This window comes from Rutidosis leptorrhynchoides, chromosome 10, assembly GCF_046630445.1.
Source record: "Rutidosis leptorrhynchoides isolate AG116_Rl617_1_P2 chromosome 10, CSIRO_AGI_Rlap_v1, whole genome shotgun sequence".
Lineage (NCBI taxonomy): Eukaryota > Viridiplantae > Streptophyta > Magnoliopsida > Asterales > Asteraceae > Rutidosis > Rutidosis leptorrhynchoides.
In genome coordinates, this window is record NC_092342.1 from 39087266 (window position 1) to 39110223 (window position 22958).

The 22958-nt window shown below is 35.9% G+C and overlaps 1 protein-coding gene, 1 long non-coding RNA gene and 1 other non-coding gene across 4 annotated transcripts; 2 read left to right on the plus strand and 1 right to left on the minus strand.

The window, feature by feature from the left end:
* The first annotated feature begins 2672 nt into the window (after positions 1-2672).
* LOC139871731 (uncharacterized) lies at positions 2673-5126 on the plus strand. 2 transcript variants are annotated; one of them, XR_011766745.1, is made up of 5 exons: positions 2673-2808; positions 2910-2974; positions 3115-3139; positions 3236-4394; positions 4487-5126. It is a non-coding gene; the product is annotated as an uncharacterized lncRNA (long non-coding RNA). The 2 variants fall into 2 exon arrangements; XR_011766744.1 differs by having other exon boundaries at positions 3115-4394.
* Positions 5127-6904: 1778 nt separating this feature from the next.
* On the plus strand, positions 6905-15974 carry LOC139873080 (probable NOT transcription complex subunit VIP2). Its single transcript, XM_071861014.1, has 14 exons — positions 6905-7007; positions 10565-10702; positions 11030-11141; positions 11260-11435; positions 12016-12388; positions 12680-12877; positions 12961-13062; positions 13217-13305; positions 13383-13517; positions 14040-14456; positions 14835-14887; positions 14972-15013; positions 15188-15332; positions 15660-15974. The coding sequence occupies exons 2-14, from the start codon at positions 10682-10684 to the stop codon at positions 15717-15719; spliced, it is 1923 nt and encodes a 640-aa protein (XP_071717115.1). The 5' UTR covers positions 6905-7007; positions 10565-10681; the 3' UTR covers positions 15720-15974.
* LOC139873791 (small nucleolar RNA snoR35) lies at positions 11058-11141 on the minus strand. Its single transcript, XR_011767512.1, has one exon. It is a non-coding gene; the product is annotated as a small nucleolar RNA snoR35 (small nucleolar RNA).
* Positions 15975-22958: the final 6984 nt, after the last annotated feature.

Sequence of the window (22958 nt, forward strand, 5' to 3'; positions counted from 1 at the left end):
TATATAAACAAAATCTTTTCAAACGTCTTAAAATGAATGTTGCATATGTATATGTAGTACGTTCGTTGTTTTAAAATGTAAAACTAAATGATTAAGCGCTAAATTGTTCATAATCTGAATGGTTAAAAAGTTCTGAATAAACTTGATTCTGAATAACAAAAACATGTTTGATAATCATTCGGAATGAACATTATGAATGAAGTAATATTACAAAAAATTTGGGTGATTAATGGTTAAGAGCGTGTTTTAACTTTGAATGACTGTTGAAACATTCAACATCATATGTCATAAAAAGGTCATAAACAAACGTGGTGAATGCTGAATGATTCAACATTCAGCGTTGAACCATTCAATTAAGAGATCTTCCGTATGAGTGACAGTCATTCGCGCAAATGAGTCACCTTGTTCGTGCGGATGACATCTGGTTGTACGGACGAGTCATACAAGAACAACATAACACATCAACCTAGGCCATACGTATGAGAGCGTGGATAGCACGACAGACCATTTCATCTGTACGGACAAAGTGTCCTTCGTGTGGGTAATCTTAACGAAACATGTTAGATTACAAATAGTCGTTCGCCCGAACTAAGACTTGGTTTGCACGAACCAAGATATGGTTTGTACGAACCAACATCTCGTTTGCAAGGGCCAACTTAACAAACATGTTTCTACCGCAGCCTATCTTCGTACGGGCAAGGTCTCATCGCACGAACGACAACTCGTTTGTGTAGAACTGAAGAACAGCCAACGACAACAGCTTAAACGGGATTTAAATCGTAAATCCCGATTTTGAATTTGTTTGGTCGATTTGGTAAAGAACGAAGGTCATACAATAAGTATGTAACAAGATTATAGCATTAAACAAACCTCACGAACACTACTTATACAAGAATCAATCCAAAACCCATATAAACCAAACTTTGACTAAAATTCTAGATTAAACTTAGTTTAAATCATGAAATAGATAAACGCATACCTTGCAAGATTACTGAAATCACAAGGAATCAAATTGCAACAACTAGAAGTTTAATTGAACTAGGTTTTATAGATTTTAGAGTGTTAAGGTGCGTAGTTAATTTTTCCCTAAAGAAAAAAATGCAAATATATATATATATATATATATATATATATATATATATATATATATATATATATATATATATATATATATATCCACAATGGGTTTACTTAAATCTAAGAAAACTTATACTGTTAAACACATGGGTATCTATCGATTTTCAAAAACACTACGGACTTCATTAAGCAGTCCTAACGGGATTCAATTCATTTAAGCAAATATATTTTGTGACCTTTATCACAAAACGAATACAACCATCATCAATTAATAATATAAACATAACTAAAATAAATACAATTAATGAAGCAATTAATAACTTAAGGAGAAAATGGTAGTCTTACATCTAAGCCTATATTTAGGTCGTTACACTACTAACCTATATATAATAAACAAAAATGATAGTTGTTTCAATAGAAATAAGTATACAATCTTTTGATATATCTCATCTCCACTCTCCAAGGAACTTTGGAAAAAGTGTTAATAATCTTTTAACAGTATTCGTTATTGGAAATGGTTCATAACCATATTTTCATTAAGTTTTAAAATTCTACCTAGTCTCTTACATATGACAATCTTAAAAATAAAATATATATTCAAAACACAAGCCCTAGTTTTATTACAATTGAAATATGGAATATTTGGATACGACCTTACAATCAAATGAAGAAGAACGATTCACGTGCTACAGTAATCTGCAGTTTCTTAAATACGAAGTGATTACTCAAAGAGAGGAAACTGTGTAAAGAAGATAGGGTTACATCTCGCTGAGAATTATTACATGAATATGAATACCAATATAAATACGAATACGAATATAAATAACTGATTACTCTTAATTATGAAGGTATAAGATTTAAGTTGGATCTAAGGCTATTAAAGTCAATGGGTGAGCATGGTATCATACCGGTTGGTACCACTATTAGTTTTCACCCTAATGTGAGTAACAAATAATGTACCGATATAATCAGTTTGATACCGGTACAGAAAAATAAGTACTATATTCGTTTGGTACCGTAAAAATAACATATTAGCAGGCGATCTCCAATCCTACAAGGTGGTGCTTCAGTAAATTTGATGCTTGTATATCTATGTTTATCTTTTTTAAATCTAGACACATATATACCAGGAAATCCAAGTAAGAACATATTCCTTTACCACCAAACCAATCTCTAAACGAGCATGCATCTAAGATCAATTTTCTTATCATACAAAGTACACTAGCTAGTATAGTAAGGAAATATCATATATGAAAACATGTCCAGCAAAAACTACGTAAACCACAAAACTCTAACGCGCTAACCTCTCCTAAATAACTAAAACCGTTCATAACAATTAATAGACGCACAATACCATGAAACATCATACTAAATGGCTACATTTGATACGTCAATGTATGATGTAAAATAATTATGACAGTCAGACAAAAATTGTAGCTCTCCTATTAGGCCACGTCTCACCCTCTCACTCACATACGCGTACTGTTCACCGAATGTTTACTTCTCAACCACACATTTTTTTTCTGCAAATCATAATATAATTCTATAAAAACTGATCAGACATCCCACCATACCTTCACGTGTTCACTTTACCTTCAACCCATACCCACACCTCCATTTTTTCTTCTAATCTGACCATCACCAGTCACCACACCATCTACTTTCTGCAAACAACAATTGAAGATTTGGGGCAAGTATTACAATGTTCTGCTACCGAGATTGTGTTTCCAGGTTTGTTCTATCTTTTTGTTTTTGATTTTATTTTCAATTGTTTTTTGTTCTCTACAATTTCTGTACCATCTATCAATCACTCTCTTTTGATTAAAAAAAAGGAATTAGATCGAATTAATCAATCTGAAAGAACTCTGGTTAAGCCACTGATCGATTACAGCTTCAGGTAATTTGGTTTTTTTTGTATAACTAATTTAGGGGTTTTGAATCTATTAAGTCAGGACACTAACTGCTTTTCCATTCTTTCATCAATTCTTCTGTATGTATGTTGTTTCAAACATTAAATCTGGGTCTTCATCAACAAAGGCTGACTAAGGTTATGAATTATAAGGTACCTTTATATATTTATATAAGATAATTTTAAATTTATAAATTTTAATATGTTTAGGGTTTTATTGTTTGCATAATTGTTAGTGCGTTTGTGCAGTTATAACGGTTATCCAAAGCACTCGGATGAATGCCCCCAAGTGTTGTGATCAAGTTCTGACATATTCCAATAATAGTTATTTTTGTTTTTGTGTTGATTTCTATAAGTTTTTATTGAAAATTAGTATGTTAAGTTACTTTGTATTTTATGAAATCATGTCTTTTTTGAGCAAGGTGGAGAAGGTTAATAATAGTAATGGCTGGATGTTGACCAACAATGAGGTTAAACACTAACACTCCTCATTTCATTCTATGGTGTTGCCTATTTTGTTACTGAATGCATTATATTTGTTGCTGAACATATGTGACTATGGTGAATATTGTTGATAGTATATGTAAGTGGATTGGTCAATGTTACTATATATATTTAGATTATATTATAATTGTCCATAATTTGAATTAGGTCACAATGAGCTTATTGTTTTAGTATTTCCTGCTAATTTTAAGTCAGTTTGTGTGTAATATTATATGTGTGTAATATTATATGTAAGTCGATTTTAAGTGCGTTGTGTATATTATTGTCTGTTTAATCTAGAAGATCAACTAATTATGGATAATAATAGTCAAATTTTTGCCATCAACAAGGTAAGCATACTCATTTTATTCGATGTTGTCGTTGACTATTTTTTTATTTGTTGCCTTCATTTCTTGACCGTCTTTATTAAAATTTGTTTCGTTTGTTGGTTATAAATTGAAATTGAGTTATTTTGAGTGTGTAGGTTTTTGATTTTCTGTTCACGTTTTTGTTATTTTTTTAATTAAAAAAACAAAGAAAACGTATTAAATTAGACTAAATCAGATGGGCGTGGTTAAAGTTTCAAGGTTTACTCACACTTACATTCCCTTGTATTCTTCTCCACATGTAACAAACTTTGCTCTGGCTATTTCTTATTGCATCTTTATTGGTATTTTTTGCCTGATTGTTTCTATATTGTTGTAGCTTTTGAGTGTATTTTTCAATTAGGGTTCATCCGTCTCCAAGGTGCCTTTTTTTAAAATTTATTTATGTTGTTCATTCCTTATTGTTGACTGTGATAATGAGATGGTCCAGATAAAGAAAAAATGATAATGATGTTTTCGAAGCACCTATTGATTCATCGAAACAGGCTGCAAGGAGGGTTCGCTTGCGAAAAATAATGTTGATACGTCGACAATAACAGGTTGTGATCATAGTTGGATTACCTATGGAAATGTTTTGTTATTTTTTGTGTCTCTGTTTCTGAATTTTGTTTTCATGCTTTAATTTTCTCAGCTGGTATTAACTGTGAGCCTCATATGCAATTATGTGGTGCATTCATTCAGCGAGGAAGTTCACCAATTTATACTCTGTTTGCGGCCTTTGATTTTTCAAGTAGTGTGTATGTTAGTGTTTTGCTTAAATAGTGTACACTTCGTGTGTGTTTTCCTAGTGGCTGCTATTGTTTTTGCACTTTGTGAGTGAATGCATCTATGTTTAATGTTTGGAAATATATTCAAGTGTTTCAAAGTATTTTAAATGTTCACCTAAAAAATAAATGGAATGGCTATGTACTTTGTTTAGGTAAACCTGGTTTAGTTATGCTTGCATTTGTTTTTTTTATTTTGGTTAATTTTTTTATGTGTTTAGTTATGCTTGCTTAGAAACCGGAGAAGCAGCGACACCATCAAAAAGGTTCTTCAAGACAAGAGATACAAGAACCGAGAACTATAAACGATGCGAGAGAAAATAGCTTTTAAGTAAATGAGTCAAAATTCGCCCATAGTGCACATAACAACCTTCATAGTAGCAAAAACATGGACCGAGGACCGGACCAAATATTATCAGTTTGGTTTTAGTGTTTTTTTGGGTTTAATGTAGATTTATTACTTCTGATATCAGGTTTTAGTTTTATGAGGTTTGATAATGTGGTGTTTATGTCTTATGTCTTTCGTTTCTTTAATGGGTTGCTGCAACGGTTGGTAATTATGTAATACAATACACTCTAGCTTTGGTACTCAGAGAGTTTTCAAATTTATTCCTATGATCGTATGTAGTTAACATTTGTGATATGGATGTCAACAAATGACTGTCGTTTTTGTAGGATATAATTGTTTTTTGTTGTAGTTTGTATGCCCCAAAAATCATGAAGTAAAATGTGCCGTGTAAATTGATAGCTACTGTTAAAATCGCATAAACCTTAGAGCAGCAACGCGCGAACCCTCAACTCTTGTTATTATCAATAATGTGAAATCCTTATCACGATAAACGTAGTTTTTGCAAGTTAATAACATTACAAGAATAGTTATATATATATATATACCTGGCAATCAAGACCCATACACCAAAAATTGGGTCTCGAGAAAGCAAAGAGAATGAGTCCAATATGGATTCATCTTTAATCCTTAAATATGTTAGAAGATAGCCCAGTGGTTGGGGCCCTGAGTTCTTTGCAAAAGGTCTCGGGTTTGAATCCTGTCTATGACGAATATATTGTGGTGGCCAGGGAAGAGTTGAAAACAGTCAAGAAGTAATCGTGCTGCGTTGCGTACATTAGACTATAAGGTCAGATTACCCGTCCTTTCTGGTAGCCCAAACAGGAAAAACCTTCTATCTTTTCTGTTGTTGTATTTTTAAAGTTAAAACACCGAACTGAATATATTGAAAAATTAAAAACCGAACCGATAAAGACCCTTACAAATTTCTCATAAAAAGTTCACACTATGAATAATGAATAGTTGGTCAATCATAACTTAAGTTTTTTCTGTCTTCGTTTCTCTCTCTCTCTTATAATATTGTTTTCATGTGTGAATATCTAAACTCTCGATGTCAAAATAGGAGGAACTTTTCTATAAAAAATATTTTAAAAATAAGAACAACAAGCTAAAAAAATATTTATAAATATGAAAACAATAGTAGAAGACTAAGAAAAGAGAGAGTGAGAGAAAAACTTAAGTTGTGACTGATCAAACTATTCATTGTGTGAACTTTTTTCAATAAATTTGAGTGAGTTTAGCATAAACAAATCATTTTTCGTAACGTAATTAGTCATCTATGCATGCCATCAATTTATAAAGATTAATAATATGAAATAATTCACGAACGACACGTGAATTAACCATAATTAATGCATACAAGTTTTGTTTGGATTGGTTCGGGTTGCTTGTTGACGTGTGCATTATGTGCACGTCTCCCATTTTCTGGTTTTATCCTCGGGATTTGGATCATGTGACGATCTCCCAATTAGTGATATGATTCTCGTACTGGGTGTGTCATGTTTTTGAGGATGAGATCTTTCTTGTAGTGGCTTGAGAAAATGAGAAGCTTCGAGGCATTCAAGGGTTTTGTTTGTTGTGATGGCAGTCAGTGTTCTCCCAACCGTCGACATTGTTATTATTTTTTCTTTTTTTAGTGCACTCGATTGTTAGATTTTATATTTTGCTTTGTTGGTGTGTTTAGACATTTCTTGTTCCCTAGCGAAGTTTATTTTTACTGTGTTGGTGAGACCGTTTGTTTATGGTCCGTTGTTATGTCACTTGTTAGCTTCTACGTATTTATTACATATGTTATTACCGGAAAAAATTGTGGATAAAAATGAATGTTTTCAAATTACCCAAACCAACCGGGCCCAATCGAGAGATCGACCTAGCCCGAATGCGCGTGCGTGTATCTATCGGTTATACGTATAGTCCTTTCCATTTTCGGTTCGTTCCATAATTTGCAATTTCAATATCTTATCATCTTTAAACTCAAAATCATACACATCTCTCCATTTTCCGCTTTTTACAGATCCGTTAATCATCATCATCATCTTCTGGTAAGCTCTCTCTCTCACATCGTACACATACATATACATGTATCTATATATTTTGCTTACATGAAAACTTGAAATATTTACGAGTTAGGGTTTTTGAACTTCACAAATTCGTTCCGTGAAATCTAAAATTGAGAATCGGTTATTCGTTACCGCGATATCTGATTAGGTTTTTATTGGTTGCTGCAACTGATGTACGGTTTACGTAGGTGTAGTTATGTTATAGTAGCGTTAATATGATGAAGTAAATAAGTTATGACTTTTTGAAGGCTTTTGTAAGCTGTATTGAGTGAGATGAAATGAATTGAATTGAATTGACTTTCTGATAGTTATAGTTTGTGAATTTATGAGTCTCACAGCCAATTTTCGTAGCAGTTTGATAATATAGTCCTGTAGGGGATAATGTTAAGTAGTTTACCAGTACTGAATGAATTTCACAGCCATTTTTGTTTTGAGTGAGGTGAAATGAATTGAATTGACTTTCTGATAGTTTTAGTTTGTGAATTTAGGAGTCTCACAGCCAATTTTCGTAGCTAGTTTGATAGTATAGTCCTGTAGGGGATAATGTTAAGTAGTTTACTAGTACTGAATGAAATTGGCTACATTGTTTGAATTGAGACATAGAATAATGTCCCACGTAGCCAAACAAGAATCACACGAATAAAAGAGATAAAGAACAAACCCTTTCGGTTTATTATTCACGATAATGATAATCAAAAACTCCTAATTCAAAGGAAATATCAAACTATAAATAGTCGCCAAACAAATACTTAAAAGTAGGAACAGAAACATAAAGATAAGCATGAGGAGTAAGACTCCTTTTCAACTTCAACTCTTGACTTTAATCTCAGCCTTTTTTCTTTCGTTTCACCCCGCTAGTCCAATCTGCCATCCCATTGATCCAGTCCGCAAGCCCACCATATAATCACCTAACGTCACCAGGCCCATTGGTTGCTCACGGCCCATATATGCATCATCCTCCCCCCCTTGGGGAAGACTCGACCTCGAGTCAAAGTCGTCATCATCACCACCAAAATAAGGGGATAACTCAACGACATTGAAAGTCGCCGAGACAGCGTAATGGCCGGACAAATCAATCTTGTATGCATTGTCATTGATAGTTTCAACACACGATATGGTCCATCAGCCCGTGGCTTCAATTTAGCAAAACCTCCACCAAGAAAACGCTCTTTGCGGAGGTGAATCCAGACAAGGTCACCAACATCATAAATAACCTGTTTGCGGTGCTTATTAGCTTGAGCCCAATATAGTTGGCTCTGTTTAGCAACACGGTTATGAACCTGTGGGTGTAACTCTTTGATAACATCGACATAATCATTGCGTTCAGTATGTGGTGTTTCCAGAATAGAACGGGGTAAAAGATCAACAGGAGAAATTGGATTCCCTTGTTTTAACCCAGTCAACTTGTAAGGCTTGAGGCGATCTTCAGCCTTTAGCCCCAACTTGTTAACCATGTCGGTTGATACGACATTCTTGCAGGTTCCCCCGTTGTTGATCATGCTACATACTTTTCCTTCGGATGTGACATTTGTTCGAGAAATATTGTTTTGTAACCATGAGTGCTCGTGCGTGTTAGCGAGAACATATGTATTTAAACTACTCTTAACTACCATAACTTCACCTCGGTCTGGATATACCACTTCGCATGGGTCTGCCTCAGTAAGGTGTTTGGTTTCGATGTCCGTGTCGTACTGGGGTTCGTCTGAATCGTCACACAAGGTGACAGTTCTGTGGTTGGGACACTCTTTTGAGATATGACCTAAAACCTGGCATTTGAAACACCTTGGTACCTTACTGTTGGTGCTAGGTGAAGGTGTTTTTGTGGGTGGTTCAACTTTTTTCTCAACGGGGATAAAGAATGGCTTAGTGTTCGAAAACTCACGATTAATAGTAACCTTTCCTTTGCCCTTGCTTTGTTGTTTCTCGACCTTCAACGCTAACCGGCATACGTCTTCATAAGTGGCATAATACTGTGAACTCACAACTGCCGAAATTTTTGGTTTGATAGCTCCTAGAAAACGGGCCACAAGTTGTTCTTCATCTTCAGTAACGTCACACCGCATTCGTAACTTATCGAACTCTTGGATGAATTCGTCTATTGTCTCTGCTCGTTGTCGGAGGTTATAATAATCAAGGAAAGCTTCTTGTCTATAATTTTCGGGCAAAAACTTCCTACGCAGTAACCGTTTCATCTTATCCCACGTCTTGACTTTGGACTTATGTGCTAACCGTCGTTGTTTCTTAACATGATCCCACCACAGGGATGCGTGTTTTCGCAATTTACTTGTGACTAATCTTACCTTCAAGTCTTCTGGAACATCTTTGACATGGAAAACTCTTTCAACAGTGCATAACCAATCCAAGAAATCATCGGGAAGAACTGCTCCCGTGAATTCTGGGATTTCAACTTGCATACCTGGGCCTCGTAACGGAACCTCCGGGTAACCTCTTCGGTCGTCCCTAGGCTGACCAGCGAATGGATTAATATAATCCCACTGCTCGTGGGTTCTTTCAGAATCGTAACCTTGGTGGTGCCGATCCTGATTGATTTCCAACTCGGCAATACGCCGATTCAAACAGTCAATTTTCGCGTCTCGTGGATCACCATCGCTGCCTCTTTCGGCGGGTCTGCGATAGTCCCAATCGTTGCCTCCTCCTTCGTATCTACGATTGTCTCCCGCTCGTTGACTGCCATGATACATTGTTCGGCTGCTCCTGAGCTCTGGATACCAAATAATGTCCCACGTAGCCAAACAAGAATCACACGAATAAAAGAGATAAAGAACAAACCCTTTCAGTTTATTATTCACGATAATGATAATCAAAAACTCCCTAATTCAAAGGAAATATCAAACTATAAATAGTCGCCAAACAAATACTTAAAAGTAGGAACAGAAACATAAAGATAAGCATGAGGAGTAAGACTCCTTTTCAACTTCAACTTTTGACTTTAATCTCAGCCTTTTTTCTTTCGTTTCACCCCGCTAATCCATTCAATCTGCCATCCCATTGATCCATTCCGCAAGCCCACCATATAATCACCTAACGTCACCAGGCCCATTGGTTGCTCACGGCCCATATATGCATCATAGAAGCTGTGCTCAGATTAGGCTCTACACTTTTTTTTTTTTTTTTTTTTTGAAGAATTACTATTATGTTAGTTGATATGTTCATAGTGTATTCTATGTTTTCTTGCATTCATTTTTCCCTGGATTGTATATTGTCTACAAGTATCTGGATTGTTCTGGCATTCTGGTTATAATGTTCTTGAACAGAGATCGTTTATTTTGCTTTTTAGCTGTATGATCACACTTAACACCATCAGAGTTTGGTTCCATTTTAAGTGGAGTACTTCAGTTGTTATTGTAAATATTCTCGTAGTAACTGGATTTATTATTGAAATGCCATTTTTTTTTCTAGCCTAAAATCTTGTTTATCATTGTTGAAATATTGGATGATGTTCTATAAGAGAACATTTACTGAATGATATTATTCTCAGTTAAGTGCTTGACCTGATATTCCAATCTTGGTCTTTTCAGATAACAGCTATTAAGGTACATAGAAGAACTTAATAACAAGGTTTTAAGCAAGCTATTTTGAAGAAAGACAATTTGGAAAGGAAGACTTTTTCTGCATGACATTTTGAAATTTTCTCAATGTCAGGGTTGCTTAATAATGTACTGCATCTTCCGTATATATATCATGCAGAATTGTTTAAGAGTCTTACTTATAGTCTATTTTTTTGTAGTTTTTGTGAGAATGTTGGATATATATGGAATCAAATGAGTCGTAGGTGTAAGATTTTTTTTTGTGTGTGTGTGTGTGTGTGTGTTCATTCCGATATATTGGAATCGTTTGTCATTTTTTTCTTTAGTTAAGATCTGAATAGGGACAAACAATGTCTGATTATGAAGTAAATAAATCTCTATTGTATTCTATTTAATCTGTTGGTCTCGTTCTTATATAGTTATTATGGTTTGTAATTGAAATACTTTTGGTTGCAGTCGTCTCTTAACAGATCAGCTTCAAATCTTCAAGATAATATCGCCGGGCAGCCGTTTTCCACATCTTTCTCTGCTCAATCTGGCGCACCTTCTCCTGTTTTTCAACACAGTGGTCAATAATATTTTGAATATAATCGTTACTTCATTTTTCATCTTAATAAGTTTACATGGGAATTCTCTCTCCAAAAAAGAAAAATAAAGAAGTTAATATAGTAATGTTCTTTATGCAGGATCTATTCAGGGCCTCCATAACATACATGGTAGTTTTAATTTATCTAATATGCAAGGCACCCTTGGATCAAGAAATTCAACAATGCCTAATGTACCTTCAAGTGGGCTTCAGCAACCAAGTGTAAATCTTTCTAGTGGACGTTTTACATCAAATATTACCGGTGCTCTTTCTCAGGTAGTTTATATGTCCATTCATATTAGTTCCGCCTCTGATGCATTGTTATTAATTACTATAAAATAGAATAATGAGTGAAAAAAGAACAATTAGATGCCCTAAAAGAGCAAAGAAAAGATAAGGACACTGTTTCTGTATAGCAAATTGAGTAGGGTGGCAGGCTGGATAAAAGCTCAAGTTGGTTAAAGCAGACAATTCTTTGATTTTTTTTTTAAAAACTATATTATATGGACTATGACTGAAGAAATTATATTATTTCAGTATAATCAAATTTTTCCGAATAAGATGCTTTGGAAGATTTTTCTTATTTAATAAAAAGCACACTTTAGGTGACCTTCAACTATTTGCTTTAAAGTTAATTAACTTCTGTATGATCTTATGAGTCTGACCACACAGAGATTAAGAGATAAAGCATAACCTAAAATTTGATTTGTTTGTAAATAAATGAGGTAAAGTTGCAATCTCCACCAAGTAGTATGCATTGTTTGGTGCTTATGTTTTTGGAACTGTCTTATTCTGCTAGTTTGTATATATATTTCCATATTTGACCAATTTTTTCTACGATTATTTATATTTCTAGATCAATTCACATGGTCACCCTGGTCTAGCAAACAGAGGTGGCATGGGTGTTGTTGGAAACCCGGGGTTCAGTAGTAGCTCAAACGTGGTTGGTGGTTCGATTCCTGGAGTACTTCCCACATCTGCAGCAATTGGCAACCGCAATGCTGTTCCAGGGGTTGGTGTATCCCCTATTTTAGGAAATTCGAGCCCACGAATAACAAACTCTGCTGGAAATATCATCGGTGGCGGTAATGTTGGGAGAAGCATAAATACGGGTGGCGGATTATCCATGTCGGGTCTCTCTTCTCGCTTAAATCTGAATACTAATAGCGGGTCTGGACATGTAGGAATGCAGGGATCAAATAGATTAATGGGCGGTATGCTTCAACAAGGTATATTAATTTCATAAAGATATAGGCTTTTGTTATGCACATTATTATATGTTGCGTTTGGCATATTGGAATTATAGATATAGAAGGAATGGTATGGCTCATCTAGTTGATGATAAAAAGCTGTTTATTTTGTCTGAAATAATAGAATGGAATGAAAATGAAAATTTACAGTGTAATTCGGTTTCATTTACTTAGTCTAAACTATATCCCCAAAGATAATCATAGTAATGTGTTTTTTCTTCTTCCCCCCCCCCCCCCCCCCCCCCCCCCCCCCTTCCCCTTTTTTTGTAGCTTCTCCGCAGGTGATGTCTATGTTTGGAAATTCCTATCATTCAGGGGGCCCACTATCTCAAAATCATGTTAACAATCTTAACTCAATGAGCATGATGAATGATATGAACCACAATGATGGTTCCCCGTTCGATTTAAATGACTTTCCTCAGCTTAGTAGCCGCCCTAGTTCCTCTGGTGGGGTCCAAGGACAAATAGGTCAATCTACTATTTGATCTTTTTGCATCTTGTGTTTCTGATTTTATATATGAATATTTATTAATCAAACCAATGAATTTCAGGTTCTTTGCGAAAACAAAGCCTTGGTGTTAGTCCCATTGTACAACAAAATCAAGAATTTAGCATTCAGAATGAAGATTTTCCTGCACTGCCAGGATTTAAAGGTGATTACAATCATGCATGTAGTTTCACAATCGCATATAGTACATCGATTATCTTCAGTTTTTAAAAGCATACAAAATTGGTTACACAACCCTCGGTTCTCTCCATTTTGTTATCCTACTCCACTTTATAACCTATGTTTTAGACATTATGCAGGTGGCAATGCAGATTATGGCATAGATTTGCACCAGAAGGAACAGATTCATGACAATAATTCTTCCATGATGCAGTCTCCACATTTTTCTGTGAGTCCATTATAAATATATACGGCAAGCTCTTTTTCTTAGTCTGCATCATAAAGCTCAACGCTTGTTATATGCAGATGGGAAGGTCGTCAGGATTTAATTTGGGAGGAACATTTTCAACACAACGTCAACAGCAGCAAAGCAATCAGGATCTGCACCACTTGCATGGCTCAGATATGTTCCAAGGCTCAAATTCATCGTTTCATTCGCAGGTATTATTACCTCTTTTATTGGCTTAGAAATACAATCATGATTGAGCAAATATAATTTGGTCAGAGCTTAGGTCTGTTGGCACTATAGAGGTGGGTACAAAATCACTTTTTTTATCTTTTTTTGAAGTTTTTGTATAGGGTATTAGTTGCTTATTAACAAAAGTTGTCATATATAGAGTCTAAATCTTTTGACTTTGACAGTAAAACGACCGTAAAATGACATGTGCTATTCACAAGGGTTAGAATATGAAAGACAATCGCTGGTGTGAAGATTTTCCTGAAAAACACAAAGTCTTGTATTATCTATTACCGTTACGATAAAAAGCATTCAGATTTAACTTTTTCTTTATTAACTTTCAAGACAACTAATCAAAGTATGTTTTCATGTTTTGTTAGTTTGTATATGTCTGTTTTCTTGTTTTTGTTTCTTAATGTTAAGATTACTTCACCCGAGTTAATGAAATAGTTATAAGTATGGTTTTTGAAATGTAATAAAAGCTTCTGTTTTCGAATATGTTTTAGGCCAGTGGACTCCCTGGTGTAGGATTGAGACCTCTAAATTCCCAAAACACAGTTTCTGGAATCGGTTCATACGACCAATTTATGAACCAGTATCCACCACAACAAAATCAATCTCAATTTCGGCTGCAACAAATGTCTGGTTCTGGTCAATCATATAGAGATCAGGGTATGAAGTCACTGCAAGCTGCTCCAGATCGATTTGGTTTGCTTGGTCTATTGAGTGTCATTCGAATGAGTGACCCTGATTTGACATCTATTGCTCTTGGCATCGATTTGACAACTCTAGGGCTAAATTTGAATTCAGCAGAAAATCTACACAGAACATTTGGGTCTCCATGGTCAGATGAGCCCATTAAAGGCGATCCTGATTTTACAGTGCCACAATGCTATTATGCTAAAGAACCTCCCTTTTTGAATGTGAGTTGGCTTCATATATTGTTTGCAATCAACATTCATTCTAGAGGTGGTAATTGGGTAACGGGTCGAGTTGGGGTTGGTTGGAATGGGGTGTTTTGTGTTAGTTGTAATGGGATGGACTGGGATGGTATGCGACTCACAATCTCTTTTTTCTTTTTATCTTATACTTCGTTTCATATCTGTATAATAGGTTAATTATGATTACTAAAAACCAATAGTTTGCAACCCACTTGACCTGTTCACCTTGCTGACTTAACATTTAAATTTGACTGAGATAAACCTAGTTGACCCACTCAATGGTTAAATGGGTCGAATTTGCACGCAAAATATTCTCTATACTTGTATGTTTAACTTAAAATTCTGTCAAATCTGTTGCAGCAACGATATTTTTCGAAGTTCCAGTTGAACACGCTGTTCTATATCTTCTACAGGTACTTCTAAGTTCTTTTTTTCCGTTCATTTGTAGTATTTATTTTACCTGAAAGCCTTGTTGAATCCCTTTATGGTTTATGCAGCATGCCTCAAGATGAAGCACAATTGTACGCTGCAAATGAACTGTAAGTTATCACATCAGATTTGAAGTTTTGCTTTATGTATCTGATGTTAATGAAGGACGTCGTGGTACAAATCGGAGAGTTATAATATGGCACCTCTGTGCATCATCTATGAGATACATGTCAGGACTAGGAGCAGACATTTTTGTTATAAACATGTGTGACTGTTGCTTGCAGGTATAATAGAGGTTGGTTTTATCACCGAGAAGTCCGTTCATGGTTTATGAGGGCTGCAAACATGGAACCTTTGGTCAAGACAAATGCATACGAGAGAGGCTCATATATATGTTTTGATCCAAACACATGGGAAACAATTCGCAAGGTTGAGTGCTCGATTCCTTTTTTGTTAATTTACGCCTTAAAAATGTCACTGGTTGAAATGTGTCAAAGTGTGCCGGTTTGGGTTGACCCGCTAAAAAGTTGTGCTCTTTTGTATAATGTCTATTGAATTGTGCAATAAGATTTCAAAATCAATATTATTACATTAATACTTGATTCTTACTAAACCAATTTATGAGTCAACCCGTTTGACCTGTTTTGAGATGATACAGAACCCGAATTGTATCCATTTACAAGTAATGGTCCAATATCCATTTCAATTTCTGGTTTGAAGTTCTTTTATTTAATTGACCAATATTTGGCTGTGCAGGATAATTTTGTTGTCTACTATGAAGCAGTGGATAAAAGACCAACCCTGCCTCAACATTGACCATGTTTTCAGTTTTACATGTAAAGTCCGTCGGTAGTTCATTGCGTATGATGCTAGTGAGGTTTCTTTTTTTCTAGATTTAGGTTCAATTTTTATAATATTTGTAAGAGCAGTCAATTACATAGTCATATTAACAGAAACACTATTCTAGCCTCATAGGAATAGTATTAAGCAATGTTATCATTTCATCTTTTTAAGTTTTTTATTTCATTGTTGACGGTTGTGTCAAAAATATTATATTTCATTGGACTTGAAAGATTTAGGTGTCTAGCAAGAATCTAATAAAAAAAAAAAAATTAGTCCCAGTTATGGTTGCTATTAAAAACAACAATGGTCTTGTGTATTTGAGTTGAACTAGTGTATAGTCTTGTGTAATCTTCCTTTCCAGAGTAAAGAGTACCATGTGCTATTAGAACATGAGTTGTGATGGCTAATTTGGTGTCTAAGAAGACACTTTTGAGTCCGACTTTTCTAAAACTAGATCAATAAAAAACTCTAGCCTAGAACTTATTGTTTTGATGCAATAAAAACCCTAACTATAAAATATGTCTTCTCTTCATGATTAAAAAATCTCGCGAAATTGGTCAAAATGCTCTCATTTTGAAAAGTGTGCAACAATGTGCCCTAAAAAATTGTAATTACAAAAATGCTCTCTGTCCACGCATCACGCATGATGCGTGCAAGTCCGTTGCGTGATGCATGTTGCCGAAATAATCACCGAGACAACCCAAAATTAGGCGCAACACGCCTCACGCTCCAAGTACCATGCACCATTCATGGTGGGAGTTGCACCAGAACTGAACTTTGAATATTCGTATCCTGACTCGTAGCTTCGATTTAATCACCATTTTTTTTTTGAAATCGTGTATTTATTCGAGATCTATCTATAGGCGGTTTGTCCCCCCAAAAAAAATTAAAATTCGGCCTCGAAGACTTTCAGTTATACCATTTTTTATTTTGACTTTTAAACGCACTCTGACCGCTGATAAATTGCTATAGACCATTCTAATTTTTTATTCGTTAAATTTATCAGCAATATACACTAAAAGTACACGAAACGACAAAGTGCGTTTAAAGGTCAAATTAAAATGTTCTATAGTGTAATCTAGAACAAGAATCGAAAAGAACCAATAACAAGTGAACAAAAGAGCAAAAGAAAACACCAAATACCCAAAGACCTTCATCTTGAATTACTTGCATTACTTTGTGATGTGCTTAGACTCAATATATAGATACAAGAGAACACCTAGAAGCCTCTAGCATTAACTACTATCTAACAACTACTTTCAAACAATAATAAATGCATTCATACATTCTAACACCCCTCCCCCCCTCAAGTTGGAGCATAATGATCCAACTTGTCACAAAACCGAAGAACATGAGAAACTAAATTTGTCTCAATGGGGACGAAGAAAGAACTAAACTTGCTTCACCAGGAGCATCCAAATTCGCCTCTACGGGAACGACCAAACCACTAATCTTGCTTCGCCAGGAGCAACAAAACTCATCTCGCCAGGGATGAATAATAACCAAACTGCCTCACTTGGGGCTTCCGAACACGTCTCACTGGGGACGATCAAACCACCGAATTAGCCTCGCAAGGGGCTACCAAACTAACCGAACTAGTCTCACAAGGGACTACTGAACAACCGAATTCACCTCACAAGGGGCTTCCAAATAACCGACCTTGCCTCACAAGGGGCAAGCAAACTCGTACTACAAAATTTCTTTTCTTCACTCAAGACAATAGAACCAAATCAAGATAGAACCAAATCAGAATAGTAATTCAGCCGCAACCAGAAGCCACCAAGTGACCAAACGTACTTCACAAGGGGTAACAAAAAAAACTTGCCTTGACATTTCTGATTCTGATCTGTCAATCTAGTAAACTCAGTTTCACAAAATCAAATTCACAAGTAATATCCAAAAATAGAGTTCAACAATAGGAACTCGACCCAACACGTAAGCCCAAAAATTGTAACCAAGGAAAAATAAACCCTTGATAATCAAGTGGACCCAATACAGTAGGTCAAGCCCAAAACAATAAGCATCAAATATAAACCAAGTATATCAACCAAATAAAACCCACTAAATCAAAAATTCAGGGATAGCAGCCAGTTACGAAGATCAAACTAGATACCAGAAGTCAGATTACAAGAATCAACCAACAAAATTACAAGAAAAGCTCGCCAGTACTTTCAATGGTGACAAAACACTTTAGAAAAAACTGATGGAGCCAATTAAAGGTCCAACAACACCATTCCAACAACCCCATCAAACCAGAACAGAGAAATCACAACAGCAGCGAATAAAACCCTAATACACAAATCTGATTCGAAAATCAAAGTAGCCAAATAAACCAAAAAACACCAGGGTCTTGGTCAAAATATTCAGACGAGCAACCGGAGAGAAACGATGACGACGGCTGGCCACTCACTCTCCTGGGTGATTTCAAATGGCAGCAACGGTGGTGATGACGGTTTGTACTAACAGGGTACAATATCAATCTCAGAAACTCTCACAGACCACTCACAAGGGTGCTGATAATGCTAAAAACGAACATATATTTCATAGCATTATTCCCCAAGAAAGACAAGCTTTTAGTTGCAATTGTTCTATTTACAAGTGATATTCGTTTAAATAATAAAAGGTGAAGACAAAAGACAGTGTAACGACCCGTCAAAATCGCTATTGACGCGGCACGTTAATCATTGATTCCACAGTGAGGTTTTGACCTCTATATGATACGTTTTGATAAAATATTGCATTCATTAAAATAAGTGACTTTCTAAACATAGAAAGTTATAAACATGTGGGCGAGTGCTTAGGTATAAGCAAAACCCCGAAATACATAAGTCTTTAATTTACAGGTTGACATCACAGTCCAATTATTTATTACACAACGCAGTTTTATTTTGAATGCAATAAACTTTGTACAAAGCATGAGAGACTCCATGCAGGCAACAAGCACATCACAGCGGAAGCATTATAAGGACCTGAGAATAAAACATGCTAAAAAGTCAACACGAATGTTGGTGAGTTATAGGTTTAATTGCTCGAGTCATAAACATATATAAAGATAGACCACAAGATTTCATCAAAAGTTTATCAATAGATTCTACGTAACAGAGCACCCTGGTAACTAAACTTAACGCTATAGTGATAATTACCCCATTCGTTTTAATACACGCAAACCAACGTGTCTTAAACTCAAATAACATACGTCCGTTAAAAGGCTAGTGCTCTAGCTCGGACGGGGATGTCAAGCCCTATGGATCCATATACAATTATTCGCGCCCACCAGTCCATATCCTATGTACTGGCAGCTACTAGTTACCAAAGCTAAGGGATTTTCGGTTTAACTCAGTGTAGAATTTAGTATGTACTTGTGTCTTATCGCGTTTAAAATAAATTGCATATATTCTCAGCCCAAAAATATTTAAAGTATTTAAAAAGGGAGACTATAAACTCACAGTTCAATATTGAGACTCAATATTGTAGGCAAATTGCGTAGACGTAATGATGGTAGACGACTGTATGGTTGGCCTTGGATTCAAGAACAATACCCCGAACAATACCCAATATTTCCTTAGCTTAAAGTGGTTTAAAACTCGAATTAAAACACCCTCGAATATACTTTATTATTATTAAACTTAAATTTAAAATTATAATTATAATTTAAATATAAATTTTTATTACTGAAGAAAAAATATGTGATAATTCGTCGAGCAAAACAGGCGTATTTATATTACTTTTCCGTTTACTGTAGCTCTTGCGATCGCATGAGTTTTCAGTGTTTTTGCCATGCGATCGCATGGCCGCCTTTTCTGTTTTTGTTTGCTAGTTCGTCGACATCAAATAGTGTTACTGTAGCAAATAGTGTTTTACTGTAGCAAATAATCTGCTCAATCGGATGCTCCCTTGTCCATTTGGTGTTATGAACAGGTGAGCTGGTTGTAGAACACACAGCATCTTGATCATCAGCTGGTTCAGATGAGTGAGCAGCAACAGAAGGTTGCTGATCAATATCAGTAGAATCAGTACCAGCTTGTGATCTCTCAGAACCAGCAGACCTAGGCTCATAGTGTTTTACAGCAACAAATAGTGTTTACTGTAGCAAATAGTGTTTACTGTAGCAAATAGTGTTTACTGTAGCAAAATAATTTTTACTGTAGCAAATAGGGTTTTACTGTAGGAAAGTCGTTTTTACTTGTACATATATATATATACATACATATAATTGTTCATGAATCGTCGAGAGTAGTCAAAGGTAATTGTATATATGAAACAGTTCTAAAATTTTGAGACTCAATCTAACAGACTTTGTTTAACGTGCCAAAATAATAAATCATATAGAGAATTGGTTTAAATTAGTCGAAATTTTTCGGGTCATCACAGTACCTCCCCGTTAAAGAAAATTTCGTCCCGAAATTTTGAGTAGTACCTGTTTCATGAGCGATATCAGTGAACAAGTGTGGATACTTTTTCTTCATTTGATCTTCACGTTCCCAAGTAAACTCGGGTCCTCGTCTTGCGTTCCAACGAACCCTAACTATCGGTATTTTGCTTTGTTTTAATTGTTTGACCTCACGGTCCATGATTTCAACAGGTTCTTCGACAAAATGGAGTTTATCATTAATTCGTATTTCGTCAAGAGGAATTACGACATCCTCTTCAGCTAAACATTTCTTCAAATTTGACACGTGAAATGTGTCGTGAACACTACTAAGTTCTTGCGGTAGCTTTAATCGATAAGCAACTGCTCCAATTCTTTCGGTGATTTCAAAGGGTCCTACGTACCTAGGACTTAACTTTCCTCGTTTACCAAATCGTACAACGCCTTTCCAGGGTGACACTTTCAACATGACTTTGTCGCCCACTTGAAATTCTAGCGGTTTTCTTCTTACATCAGCATAACTCTTTTGGCGACTCATGGCCGTTTTCAATCGCTGTTGTATTTGAATGATCTTTTCGGTGGTTTCGTGAATAATTTCTGGTCCAGTAAGTTGTCTTTCTCCTACTTCACTCCAACATATAGGAGATCTGCACTTTCTACCGTAAAGTGCTTCAAATGGCGCTGCGTTGATGCTCGTATGATAGCTGTTATTGTATGAAAATTCTGCCAACGGTAAGTGTCGATCCCAACTGGTTCCAAAGTCAATCACGCATGCCCGTAACATGTCTTCCAATGTTTGTATTGTTCTTTCACTTTGACCATCTGTCTGTGGGTGATAAGCGGTGCTCATATCTAATCGAGTTCCCAATGCTTTTTGTAATGACTGCCAGAAATGTGATGTGAATCGGGTGTCGCGATCAGATATGATAGAGATGGGTACACCATGCCTGGAAACTACTTCCTTCAAATATAGGCGTGCTAATTTCTCCATACTGTCTGTCTCCTTTATTGGTAGAAAGTGAGCTGATTTAGTTAGACGATCAACTATCACCCAAATAGTATCATGACTACTTGCAGTCCTTGGCAATTTCGTAATGAAATCCATAGTTATTCTTTCCCATTTCCACTACGGAATTTCTGGTTGTTGCAGTAATCCTGACGGCTTTTGGTGCTCAGCTTTGACCTTTGCACACGTCAAACATTTGCTTACATAAGTAGCAATTTCTGTCTTCATATTAGGCCACCAATAAAACTTCTTGAGATCGTGGTACATTTTCCCGTTTCCTGGGTGAATTGAGTACCTCGTTTTGTGTGCTTCATCTAGTACTAGTTGCCTTAGATTACCATATTTTGGTACCCATATCCTATCAGCAAAATACAGGGTTCCATCGGCTTTTACCTCAAGCTGTTTTTCTAACCCTCTGCTCATTTCGCCTTTTTCATTTTCTTCTTTTAAAGCTTCTAACTGTGCTGCTTGAATTTGCTTTGTGAGATCGGTACGAATTGTAATATTCAAAGCTCGGACCCTAAGAGGTTTTACTCTTTCTTTTCGACTTAGGGCATCAGCTACAACATTAGCCTTTCCGGGGTGGTAACGGATTTCACAATCGTAATCGTTTAACAACTCTACCCAGCGACGTTGTCTCATATTGAGTTGTTTTTGATCAAAAATATGCTGAAGACTCTTATGGTCAGTGTACACTGTACACTTGGTGCCATATAGATAGTGTCTCCATATTTTGAGTGCAAAAACTACAGCTCCAAGTTCCAAATCGTGTGTTGTATAGTTCTTTTCATGAATTTTTAGTTGTCGTGAGGCATATGCGATAACTTTTGTGCGTTGCATTAATACACATCCTAAACCTTGGCGCGAAGCGTCACAATAGATCACGAAATCATCATTTCCTTTTGGTAATGACAAAATGGGTGCAGACGTTAACTTCTTCTTTAACAACTGGAATGAGGATTCCTGTTCCGTGGACCAATCATACTTCTTTCCCTTTTGAGTCAATGAAGTTATGGGTTTGGCGATTCTAGAGAAATCTTGAATGAATCTTCGGTAGTAACCAGCAAAACCTAAGAATTGGCGGATTTGTGTTGGAGTCTTCGGTGTTTCCCATTTACTAATGGCTTCGATCTTGGCAGGGTCAACTTTAATTCCATGTTTACTGACAACATGTCCCAAAAATTGTACTTCTTGTAACCAGAAATCACACTTCGAAAATTTTGCGTACAATTCTTCTTTCTTGAGTATCTCTAGTACCAGTCTTAAGTGTTGCTCATGTTCTTCCTTGTTCTTCGAGTAAATCAATATGTCGTCGATAAAAACAATGACAAATTTGTCTAAATACGGTCTACAGATGCGATTCATTAGATCCATGAATACTGCTGGAGCATTAGTCAATCCAAAATGCATGACTAGAAACTCATAGTGACCGTAACGGGTTCTGAACGCAGTTTTAGGAACATCTTCTTCCTTCACTCTCAGTTGATGATATCCGGAGCGTAGATCAATCTTAGAATAAACACTTGATCCTTGCAATTGATCAAACAAATCATCAATCCTCGGTAATGGGTACCGATTCTTGATCGTTAATTTGTTTAATTCTCGGTAATCTATGCACATTCTCATAGATCCATCCTTCTTCTTGACGAACAGAATAGGAGCACCCCAAGGTGAAAAACTAGGACGAATAAATCCACGGTCCGATAATTCTTGCAACTGGTCTTGTAATTCTTGCATTTCTGAAGGTGCAAGTCTATATGGAGATCGGGCTACAGGTGCAGCTCCTGGTATGAGATCAATCTGGAATTCTACACATCTGTGTGGAGGTAGCCCAGGT